Raw genomic sequence first — 12,748 nt, 5'->3', positions numbered from 1 at the left:
TGCAAAAAAAATCCATATATACTCTTGTCTAATTAAGTACAAATACGGTTGAAAGGAAGAATATATGACCAATTAAAGAGCATATAATACATAGAGAAATGAAAAATACAACAGTAATGGACCTGAGGGGACTTAAATTGAGAGAGATCTCCTCAAACCATCATCTTATGAATTAAATTGATAGTTTACTATCTACTAGAGGCCTACATGAACTTCTCTTGCACAAATCGCAATACCCAAAGACCACTGAAGCTTTAAAATTTTCACATCAACTTGTCTTATGAACTATAGCAGAAGTAATAGGTAACTCTTAAACATAACACACCAAGGAAAAAATTAAGCTTGGCAAAAAAAAAGTCATCTTTGACTATTTAACACTTTTAGTCAAGGAATCAAGCCTTCTTGTGTGATGTTTAAGCCATCCAGAAGTAACATAAGTTCATTTGAAGCAATTTGTTACAAAAATACCACAAAAAATTTGTCTGCAATGGCCTTTGTTGGAGGTATTTATAAACACAACTTACAATGTCAGAGAGGAGCCCAGGAGTCCTCAATAACTGAAACTTTGTGGATTTTGAGTGTTTCAGCTTTGTTCAAACCGTGCAGGAATTGTCTTTTGTCTTATCTAAAACTGTTTTGGCCATGAGCAAAAGAATCTCTGATGAGTGCACTGCATAGTGATGCAATTGACACCAGCTGAAATTGTCCAACTTCAACTGGGTTCAATCTCATGACTACTGACTGTTTTGTCAAGACATTAACATCCTTAGAATTTTTATTACACAGAGCACCATTGTCTTTGTCCTGCACTGACAATTCAATATTCACTCACCTGTTCCTATGTTTTTTATATTTGCTTTCTTAAATACACACAAAGAGTTCTACTACAACTGAAGTTTTTTAGTCACCAAGTTAACTACTTTCACTAACTCAATAAATCCATCTCTGATTCGAGTGAAAGTCTTTGCCATAATGTAATTATGCAAATCTTGGTACATCATTTTGGTTGGTTTGAGAGCTGTAGCTATGGTTGGGCAACTGTTCTGGAGGTAATTGAAACTTTCAGACCACAAAAATCTTTGCACTTTCTTCTATGGTGATCCATGAGAATAAATTATAAGCAACATATACAGGAGTTTTCCCTTACATATATCATATGATTTTTTTTTAAACAGAGAAACACATCAGAATTTATAGATGCGGAATTCAGACATTCGAACATCAGCATTGTAAGCAATTAAAAAATCAACTAAAGCTTTACTGCATAAAAAGAATCACATAGCTCGGAGAATATGTATTTGAGAATGTTAGCATTGAAGATTTCCAGCAAGGTCTTAATTTGGAGCTTGTTTAATCATGTTTGCATAGAACAAGTAGCTAAGAAACTACAGCAGAAGTTCTTCAAAAATTTCTGCCAATTGTGCAAATATACTTTGAAACAAAAGTGTGCCACTAAAAATAGATGCAAAAGCTATAAATTGCCACGCATTGATAGTGATTAAATAACACATTGGAAGAGGGATATTGGCAGCAATAGTTGACTTACATGCAAGTTGGAAAACAATTGCAATAAGTATATAACCAATCAAGTAAACAACTAGGAATGCTTGTTGTTATGCTCAGGCCTGTGATTATATTCATAGTCTATATGCACAAAAGCCCGTTCTATGTCAGGAAGAGATTCCAATTTTTCTTGAAGCGTTTCTCCAATGTCATGAGCCTTTTGCAAGGGCATGTCACCAGGTAGCACAATGTCAACTTCAACAAAGTATTGAGAGCCAAATGTGTAAGCTCTGACTGTATCAATATGCTGTATGGCTTTGTGATGATTCCAACAGAGATATGTCAATTTCTGCAAATAATCAGGTGAAGCTGTTTTTCCCACCAAGGAATTCACATTTTCCAGAACTGTGTTTGACCATGTCCGGACTGTATAGAGTGCTAGCTGCACAAAAGATCCACCATCAGCTTTAGTATTTCAAACAACAAATATTAACATAAAATGTGGAACGTACTTGGGATGAGCTCAAAGGATGTAGGACAATCTATATTTTCAATCTTGGAAAAAGTAAGGATAGTTTAGACTTTAGAGATCAGAACACTGTACATCCTACTCACTCAAAGTGTTTAAATAACCTGCTAGACATTAATGATCAAGTTTAAATCAGAACGTGATACATCCTCCTCACTATATCTCTACAATTTACCCATCTCTAGCAAGGGATTATTTATGGCATCCTTTTGAGGGACTCAAGTGCATGCCTGCAGCTTTTAGTACTCTAAATGTTTCCAAAGTTAAAGGTACGTTGTGAAAAACATCATTGTGCATCATCTATACAGACGAAAATGTGTATCCATATGTGTATGGAGGTAAAGAACAACTGGTGAGCTGCAGTCTCTGTTCTCTGTTCCAAACACATTCTTTATACCTTGCAATGGTCGTCACTATCATCTCTAAGGCAACACAATCCACAATACTTTTCTAAACAACTAAGTTCTCCAGAATTTAGTAAATCAAATAAGGCAGATGGCTATATATATTCAAACTTTCTGAAATCAGTTAACTAGCAGAAAGTGGAAATATGTTCTATATTTAATCTGGGTTATGCAAGCTAGTTAGGAGGACACATTTAGACATCCTCTGACTCTATTAACCATTTAGATACTACAATGCACTACTAGCATAAAGACAGCTATAACGAAAATGATAAACCTAACTGAGATCATTTTTGACAGGGCAAATGCCTTCAACTCTGTATTTCTCTTGACAAGGTCCTTAGCAGTCAGCTCCTTAAGAGCAACAAGCTATGAATTACTACTAGAAGCCAGATAGTGGAAAACCAAGAGTCAACACTTATTCCACTTTAAGTGTCATGTGGAGGATTTGAACTTAGGTCTTCACAGTGAGGACCCTAACACTTTAACCATTTGATCTCTACCACTTGGACACCATGCAATATAATTTAGTAACCTCGAGTGATAGAGTCAAACAATACAGAAAACTACATTGCATGCTTAAAACTAGTTCAAATAATAGAGACCTACAAATAGTATGGTCCTAAAAATGTTGGCTTATCAATCTTAAATGGATACAATCTTTTTGATCTTAACATGCAATCATCAAAGCAAAAACTCTGGTGATGTATTTGAGATTTCAGATTAGATCACCATTTATTAGAGTGTAAAGATAACTGTGAGAGGAGAAATGAAGGCTACAAAATTGTCTACTAACCAAATATTCTCATTTAGTAAATATTTACATACATAATGGGTAAAAATGCATAAACCATACAAATCTATGTGTTTGGGAAACTTCAATCAACACCTACTGAAGTATATATTTATGGAAATCATACAGGAATGTACAAAACCCTAAAAGCTGAGTATATATGTGAAAATGAAGAGAACAACTACCAACATATTGTATATGAGCAATGTTAGTATGCTAATAGAAACCAAATTTAAATAAAGCTTCTACAAACTAAACAAAATTCATAAACTTCAAGATAGACTAAGATGAACTCTCAATTGAGAATATGAGTCATTAATGGACTCTCTCAATAAGCTCTCTTGTTGAGTAGCTTTATCTAAATGGATAGGATGTATGCTCAATATGCTTCCAAAGGCTTCAATGGATGATTGTGGATTTTTGGTGTGGATATATGGCTTTAGTATGGATTTGGCTCTCAAAATAGCATTATAACTTTACTTCATGGATTGTGTTATTTTGCAAAGGGGAAGGATCCAATTTATAGGCAAGAGGCTTGAGGGATTGAGGGCTAAGATGCAAGGATGGGAAAAAACTCATGGAGGGCTCAGATTGCATGAGAAGAGAGCACATGGATTGTGCTTCCTTATAGCCAATTAAGGAGTGACACATGTCACATGGTGAGAGGATGGAGGAAAGGGGAAGGATGAGTCAACAAAAGAGGCTCAAGGGATAAAATCTTCATAAAGACCCTCATAACGACTTGTAAGAGCAATAAAAAGGCTTGTAAGAGTCATTTATGACCTAGTGGACTTCATAAAGTTTTATGGTTGAGATATTTTGAGGGTGATGAGAGCAATTTCGACTTGGACTTGATTAGGAAGGTTTTAAGCATGTTTAGGCTTGTGCAAATGATTAGAGGATGGATTAGGATGGTTTAGGATTAGCTTAGGGATAGGCAAGTGGATGGCATTTAATGAGGGTGGGTGAAGGAGGAGATATTTGTTAACTTTGGCTTGGGTTAGTAAGTCTTAACCCATTTTTAGGGAATGTGACAAGGTTAGGAGGGGATTAGGATTAGGTTTAAAGACATCTTCTAGAAGAGTCTAGACTTTGGATGAGGATAAAGACTTTCTAGAATAGTCTAGAATTTCCTAGGATGAGGATAAATTAGATTTTTAAGAAATAAATAAAGTTTTATTTATTTCAAGGGTTTGGGTTGAGGAGATATTTATTAAAACTTTTTTAATAAACATGAGGATTAATATTTAATCTTAATTAAATATTTTGAGTTGGGATTAGGGGTAGGAAATGATGGGATTAGCCTTTAATCGAAATTAAAGAAGGATTAGAAGATTTTGGAAGAGGTTATTGGTCATAAGGAAATTGGCCAAGTTTTGGGCAAAAAATAAATTTTTTATTTATTTTAGGATTTTTGGTCAATTTATTAATTAAATAATTAATAAATAAGGAAATAATGTTTAAATAAGATTTAAACATTTTTGGGAGGGATTCCTTAATTAAATATTTTTAATTAAGATAAAGGGATTTAATGGCATAAAAATTAATTAATTAATAAATGATGATGTCATCAGGGATTTTTTCAAAAAATAAAAATACTTTATTTTTTAAAGGATTTTTAGGTGTCTACACATATAACATATGAGGCAGTTATGAATTCTGGAGAGGACATCTGCATGTACACTAATCCATATGAAGTAATGTTTTAACATAGATTTTCATGAAAAGCTCTTTTCAGGCATATTAATATCACAAAGAAAATCTAGAAAAATCTTCATAGAAATTGAGAAGTGTCAGTCAAGTGAAGGGTTTGAGAAGCGCGTACAACTATTGCTCCAGCAGGATCCATCCACCACTGGAATCTCCTTGCAAGAACTGCGGCAAGGAGACCAATTGAATTGGTGATGACATCAAAGAAATGATCTTGGGCATATGCCCTTACAATCTCATTGGTAAAAGTCCGGCAATAGATCATAAGGAAGAACTTCACAATAGTGACAGAAACCATAATTCCAACGACCCAGAGCCACTCCTCTTTGTCTAATGATAAACTTTTCTCCTGTAAAATTTGACAATAATTGAGGTAAAGGTATTACTTAAATGTAATATTCAAATGCAGCATACTTGTTTAAAAGATAATGCACTAATGCTGGACAGAACATAAAACAGATGGGAAATAAAAACCAGAAACATTATCTGTGAGACATAACCATGTAACATTTTATGGCTCTGGAATAAAGATCAGAATAAACTAGAATAAAACTGATGGCTTTCAGGACCTTGACATTGGCCTGTATTTTGCTTATTTTTGCAGGCAAGCCATGAAAGTCAGGCAAAGCAAAGTTCAACATCAATGATCTCTATGAGTATTTACATTTGCATTGACTGACTTGCTTTTAGCTAAAACATTAAGACACAGCTCAAGCTGATGATACTGTAAATCTATCAAAAACAATATTCCAAATTTTTTTATTGTATTTAAGCAAGCAATTAGTGCCTCCAAAAAAAAAAATATTATTTAAACTTTCCAAAAAAAATGCCATAAAAAGGAATTAAAGAAAATGATAGATAGAATTTATGGTTACGATTATCCTGCACGAAAAACATTGTATATGTATTCATGTGACACAAAGCTAAAGAAACATCCAAATGAGCACATAGTATATCCTGTATGCTTGTGGAAAGTTCAAGCCATCATAAGAGCCATACAAAAAAATAGATATCCCCTTTTTAAATGTATATGCATGAACAAGAAATTTACCCCTGAAGCAATCTGTCTACAAGATTCTACCACGATAGGTATTCCCAAAGTAGCCATAACTGAAGCAAAAACCATAATACCCTGCACGTAGAGCATTTTAATTAGAATCAAAACTCAATAAATTTTGGGGAATCCATAACAATCATGCTTCAAACAAGAAATATAGACAATTAACAAAAAGAATATGAGCCTACAAAAATTTATCAAGTATGCATATGCATAAGAAAGATCCGAGGGTTTTTCAGTTTGCCATGAAATGTGGCGCAGAAACAAGTAATGATAGTGAGTAAAAATCAAAACTATTAGATTCTCTTGAAGAGGTTTATATTTCACACACTCTTCGTGAAGGTAATGCCTTGGCAGATTATTTAGCAAATCTGGGATGTGACGGCTTGAATATCATATCTTTAAATCCAGTTGATATTATTACTAAGGACAATGAGATGCATAGATTGATTTTAATTGATAAAAACCTACGTAAGGGGTAAGCTTGAAGTCATTCTAGTGTATGCGTAGGTATTTTCTATGATATTATCTATGTGTATCAGACAAGGATGCCAGGTTCTTCACTGGTTCTTTCCTAGTTGAGTCATCGAATCAGTTTATATATATATATATATATATACAGTGGTTAGTCCACTTTTGCCTAAAAAAAATAAAAAATAAAAACTATATAAGAAAAATAAAAACAAACAAGTTCTTAACTGATCAAGATTATAATTCATCTTAGGTTATATTGATATGCACTATGAAATTATCAAATATGTTATAAGCCTCATTCTATTCTTAAACTGAAACTAAACCTCCATTGCTAGGGATTGAGAGTAGCAAATAAATGCAATTTTCAACACAAAACATCAAGTTGCAAAGACTAAGGCTAAAAAACAGTAACATCTTTGGTTCTTGGAGCTTTGAAATACACAAATTGAAGTTTCCTAAATGAATGCCCCACTGCTACATAGGATCTCTTATCATGTCTTGAATAAGAAGCCAAAGGATAAGGAGTCAGATAGTCAGGAGAAAAAACGAAATGCAGTTGAAATGTTCTCTAAGTAGCTTCAGAGAGCATGAGATGCATAATAGATAATAAGAACAACTTAAAAGTGGAAGGACTAATTAACAACCAACAAAGTTGTAAGAGTTTTATGGTGACGATTTTTAACTAGACCTTTTCATAGGTCAGCAAGTGATCCTAGATCTAACATTTGTTACAACATGGAATTGCAGAGCTATTCCATGTAACTAATGAATACTTCATGTCTTCATGAAAGCCTTATTACAGACCCTTAGCATCTCACACTAAAATATGACCTCAGGAGATAAATTTGGCATTTGATATCACTCCAATGGAAGATGTGTATTCTTCAATGTGTTCAAGAAAAAAAAGATGTGCAAGAAAAGAAAGAAGTAAACAGAAATTTGATTGATAAGTAGAAGATATTTTCCACAGCAAGTCAAATTATGATATTGCTATCAGGATTAACTGTGTAGTTTTTGAGTCAAACTCGTTGACCCATGTTTTATGAGTAGTCATTCACGCGAATCCATCTCTCATGCGAATAAATGGATCACTTAGCACTCATTGGATCTAGGTGAAGCACCGGGACTTCCCAGGAGGTCACCCATCCCAGTACTACTCCAGCTTGAGCGCACTTAACTACGGAGTTTCCTCCATAGTTAAACACACTCTGCTTGCAACCCCATTTGCAAAACCTTCACCAAGTGTTGTGCCTTATGAACCATTCATTAGAAAGCCCCGAAAGCTCATCAATTGATAATGTAGGAGATATTTTCCACAGCAAGTCAAATTATGATATTGCTATCAGGATTTAACTGTGTAGTTTTTGAGTCAAACTCAATGACGCATGTTTCATGAGTAGTGATTCACAAGAATCCATCTCTCATGAGAATAAATGGAACATTTAGAAATTTGATTCCTGAGGAAGAAGCAATGAAACCCTCTTCAAGATCTCATACAGGATAAAATGAAAAAAGACATAACATTTCCCTGCAGATAAACAATGCATTTTCCCTTTGGCTCCAACAACACATTTGTGATAGCATGGAAACCAGTTTCAAGGATTGCAAAACACTTCCAGCATTTCAAAGACTTTCAGAAACATTTCTAGTGGTTTTCGTCTACTCTCCATGAATTTCAGGATAATTCTACTGCTGGAGTTCTGCTTTATGGATGTTTTCAATTTTTTCTAATACGCACTTTGATGAGTTTGTAGGGATTTCTGATACCATTTCATGCTGTTTACTTCAGAAATCTACCTCAACGATTATGCTGTTTTCTGACTTGCCCATCCCGCCAAAAATACCCATGTTTCCAAAGATTCCAAGGATCATTTTCGGATTCTTAGTGCAAGATAGAATTTTAGTTTTCCCAAAGAAAAAGGAAAGACTATTTAGATCAGGAAAAGAAAATTGGATACTATATTTTGCTGTAATTCATTGCTGTCTTTAGTCATTACCATAATTCAGAAATTCAGTTTTCTTTCTGGGACACAAGTCCCTATAGAAGATCAATGAATTCAAAGAATACTAGGCCCAGAAGGGGCAGAATAGAAATATATTCTATTGCACACCAAAAAGAAGATTCTATAGAAAACACTTAATAGCAGATGAAAAAGTTAACTGCCATACATATCTAAACTGATTTTTTTTTCAAATGTATTAACCTATACAATCGATAATTTAATACATTAACATTCCCCCCTTAATCTAAAGGGGTTACAATGAAACCAAACAATATTTTGAACTGCTCAAACTTCTGTCAGCCAAGCACTTTGGTGACAATATTTGCTGGCTGATGTGAAGTTTCTTTAGAAACCCTGTTATTATGACAAGTCTCAAATTTGTTTGAACTAAGTTTGTTGCCTTGATGGGGTTTAAAACTTTGACACTGAGACTACTACCTTAACAGATCCGAAATTCTCAAATTTTGATTATTAGCCTGTTACTTTGACAGGTCTCAAATTTGTTAATGAGCCTCTTACTTTAATACGTCTCAAATTGGGACTTTGTTTTGTTCATGCTAAAATTTGGAAAAATGATCGACCCCTAGTGGCCAATATGAGTAGTCACCAATAACCAATCTGGGGAAAGTCTGTATTATCACAGAAACTAATCTCTAAACTACTACAGGTTGAGTGCAATTGCTGAAGATTAATATCTAAAATACTAGAGATTAGGTGCAACAATGTTGTGGACAGTGATTATGACACGAATCACAAGGTGTCAAGAATTTATTAAGTGGCCACTTGAATCTTACACATGCACAAGATTCTGCAAAAGAAATGAAAGACACACCAGGGTTAGCAGTAGAAGGAGCAAAATATTATAAAAGGCAAATTTTGGTTGAGGTATATAGAGAACAATAAAATAAGTGTGAAATGCAATTGTTGGAACAACCAAGATCAATTTGAAAAATAAAAAGCTCTCAACAATAAGAAATATGCAAAATGAAAAATATCACTAGTAATTAGTTGAAAAGTACAAGGAAACCTTGTTTATAAAAGCAACCAAGAAGAGGTGAGAAGATAGGAGTGAAACTCTAACTACCCCACCAAATATGCAACAAGTTTAGGACTCTATGGACAAGTGTTGGGACACATGGTGAATCTACATGAGGCAAGATAGAAGTGTAGCTAACCTCTAAGTAAGTTTAATCGTAATGTGAATAGGACTCAACTATGTAAGCTAAAAGCAAACTAGTTAGACAAAACACTTTTCACACTAACAACTGCTCCCCGCCTAAGTGATACATAGGGAGTAAGCTAATCACTGAAAAAATGAGTCTTGACAACATGGCCCAATAAGGTACTTACATACAAATGAAGTTCTCACATAAAAAGAAAAAGAGAGAAAAACATGTGGAATGAAACTGTCCTCTAAACAAACAAAACCAAAGTATAAGAGTTCTTGAAAAGATGCCTATGTGAAGATGAATATGATGATGAAGAACATTTAAAATATGTAAATTCTTCTGGTAGATGAACTAGAATATACTGGAATCAGAGAACCTCTAAAGGTGTAGATCAAGAGATAGATCTATGATTAAAGAACAAGATCATCAAAGTACAAGTGACCTACTAGTACAAAGGAGCCTTGTTTGCAAAGGCAACTAAGAAAAGATATAATGGTAGGAGTGAAACTTTGACCACCACTCCAAGAGTGAAAAAAGTGTAGAACTCTATGGACAAGTGTAGGGACACTTGGTGAGTCTACATGAAGTGAGCAAAAAGTCTAGCTATCCTCCAAGTGAGCTTAAGTGTAATGAATAGGACTCAATTATGTAGGCTAAAGAAAACTACTGAGACAAAATATGTTTTCACACTAACACCCCCATTAAGTGATTCTTGGGGATTAAGATTATTAACAAAAAGAGGAGTCCCAACAACATGGCTTGATAAGGTACTCATCAACAAGTGAAAATCTCTCATAAACAGAGAAAAGGAGAAAACCTTGTCGGAATACAACTCCCTTCTAAAAGAGAGATAGGAAAGGATGGAAACTCCTATAAAAATATCCCTCTGAAGACAGACATGATTAACAACTCCTGAATCATGTCCAAAAGTTGTAAATTCTTCTGAAAGATGAACTAGCGTATGTTGGAATCAATGGACCACCAAAGATGTGTATCAAGAGATAGAACTATGATAGAAAAGATCAACAAAGCACAAGTGACCTGTTGTACACTACTAAAATATTCAGTGCTCTATATAGGTACAAGAATCTAACAAAGTGATCCACAGGGATAATCCCCATATGAGAGATGAAATTAGCAGGTCTATGTAGCCCCCTACAAATTTGTGAAGTCCATAAGGCTCTAAAAATAGAAATTGTTACCATATCCATGTCATGATCCCCCCCTTAATGTTGATAGTGATAATGGAAAACCAACTAAAATTGGGTGCAATGATGTGCAAAAGAATGAGAGCCAGCACTAGATCAACCATACTCTCCATAAGGAACTCGCATTCAATTTTGTAGCACTTTATATGAGTGCATTTACAAAAATATTTTTTGTGAACTAAGTTCTTACATGTTTTATCTCAAGATGGACAATGAAGACATGTATCAAGTCTTTCAAACATCAATGCAATGATAAAAATTAAAAATTGAGTCACCCCCCCCGATTGAGAAGTACAAAACCCTACAAATATAACATGATATGGAACTTAATTTTAGTGTAGTTACACAATTGAATTTTCAAAATCTAGTATTCTATTTTTCATGAAAAGCTAACTTCTCCACTACGAAGAGCTCAAATATTATGCAAGTTAGACAAACGATACCCAAAAAGGTGACCAGATGAGCCCAAACAAGCCTTTGAAAGTTTCGGAAATTGGGATTGTGCAAGCTGTCCTAAAAGTAATTGACAATTGGAATTTTATTTTTACATCATTCTACAAAAACAAATTAGTGAAAAAAAGCTCAATCAAAGAGCCCTTTGTATGATTGAGAAACAACCTCCCAAAGTCAAAAAACTAAACCTGTCAATGGAATGGGGGTCGAAAGTAGGAGGGAAATGTTAATATCAACATGAAATTTCCCATACAAGGAAAATATTCCTCAAAATATTCTATAAAGCGACCTAATGACATCATGTACAGTTTGTTGAGGTAGGTATTGACATGTGTGCATCATGGCAGAAAAAAGGTAACAAAATACTCCTCGTGGCCAAAATATTCCTTGTAGTGCAAATCAGTTTACCATAGGCTATGTAGGGATGACGTCATCCCTATGTAGGGAATAATTCCTACGCCTGTAAACGGATGACATCACCCCTACCTAGGTTTGTACATGCACAATCAATTTTTTATTAAATTGCTGCTTAAAATTCCCAATGCTTTTGTATGAGGCCAACCTAGGTGAGCATGTGAACCTAGACCTGGTACTCTGGCACGGACTAAGGGATATAGTACACCATATAGATTTATATGACCCTACCATGTATGCCTCAAAAATGTCTAAAACATACCAGTCACAAAAAATGCAATTATTATATTTCAAAATTTGTTTCTCGGTCCTCCAAAGTGCAACCATGATGTCCATTTCACTCCAAAACACACAATTTGAAGCATCACAAAATCAGAAAAGAGATGTTTTTCAAGAATACTTTGATAGCATGTTCGAACAACTTACGAAATAGAAAACTCTTCAGAATAAGCAATATGCAAAATGAGAAATATCATAAGAAATTACTTGAAATGTACAAAGGGGCCTTGTTTATAAGAGTGATCAAGAAGAGGTGAGAATGCAGGATTGAAACTTTGACTATCTATCCACAAGTAAGACAAGTGTAGGACTCTATGGACAACTGTTGGGACACTTGGTGATTCTGAATTGAGACAAAATTCTAGCTTCTCTCCAAATGAGCTTAAGTGTAGTGTGAATATGGCTGAAATCTGTAGGCTAAAAACAAACTAGTTAGAGAAAACTTGTTCTTCTCACACTAACAATAACAGCTAGGAGAAATTAAAAAGTGAATAGATTAAAAGAATCTAGAAGAACAAACCTTTGACGCATAAAGAATAAAGGCAAAGTAAAACTAAGGATGGTAAGCAAAGAAGATATAGACAAATGAAGAGAAAAGGACAATGACTGAGAATGAATCCCCCACAAGAAGGGACAAGTAAGAGGTACACAAGAATAAAAAATTGAGAAATAACCTATAAAACAAAGAAATAATGACGAGGCAAAATAAGGCATATAGGGAAAATGATACAAAATTCCAAAAGGTAAAAGGT

The 12,748-nt window shown here is 34.3% G+C and overlaps 1 protein-coding gene across 1 annotated transcript in view; it reads right to left on the bottom strand.

The window, feature by feature from the left end:
- Nucleotides 1-1,281: 1,281 nt before the first annotated feature.
- The window catches only part of LOC149580164 (metal tolerance protein 11-like), a 98,345-nt gene continuing 86,878 nt past the window's right edge, over nt 1,282-12,748 (bottom strand). Inside the window, exons 4-6 of the mRNA XM_089789853.1 lie at nt 5,991-6,071; nt 5,055-5,288; nt 1,282-1,945 (exon numbers count right to left, since the gene is read on the bottom strand). Of these exons, the coding sequence (XP_089645979.1) occupies nt 1,598-1,945; nt 5,055-5,288; nt 5,991-6,071 (663 nt within the window). The 3' untranslated portion in view covers nt 1,282-1,597. The remainder of the gene's footprint in view (nt 1,946-5,054; nt 5,289-5,990; nt 6,072-12,748) is intronic.

The sequence above is a fragment of the Cupressus sempervirens genome, chromosome 1 (genome assembly GCF_028749045.1).
Source record: "Cupressus sempervirens isolate cs-2001-9-10 chromosome 1, ASM2874904v1, whole genome shotgun sequence".
In the NCBI taxonomy this organism is placed as follows: domain Eukaryota; kingdom Viridiplantae; phylum Streptophyta; class Pinopsida; order Cupressales; family Cupressaceae; genus Cupressus; species Cupressus sempervirens.
The sequence above is the reverse complement of the archived record's forward strand: the minus strand, read 5'-3'. Positions and strand labels throughout refer to the sequence as shown.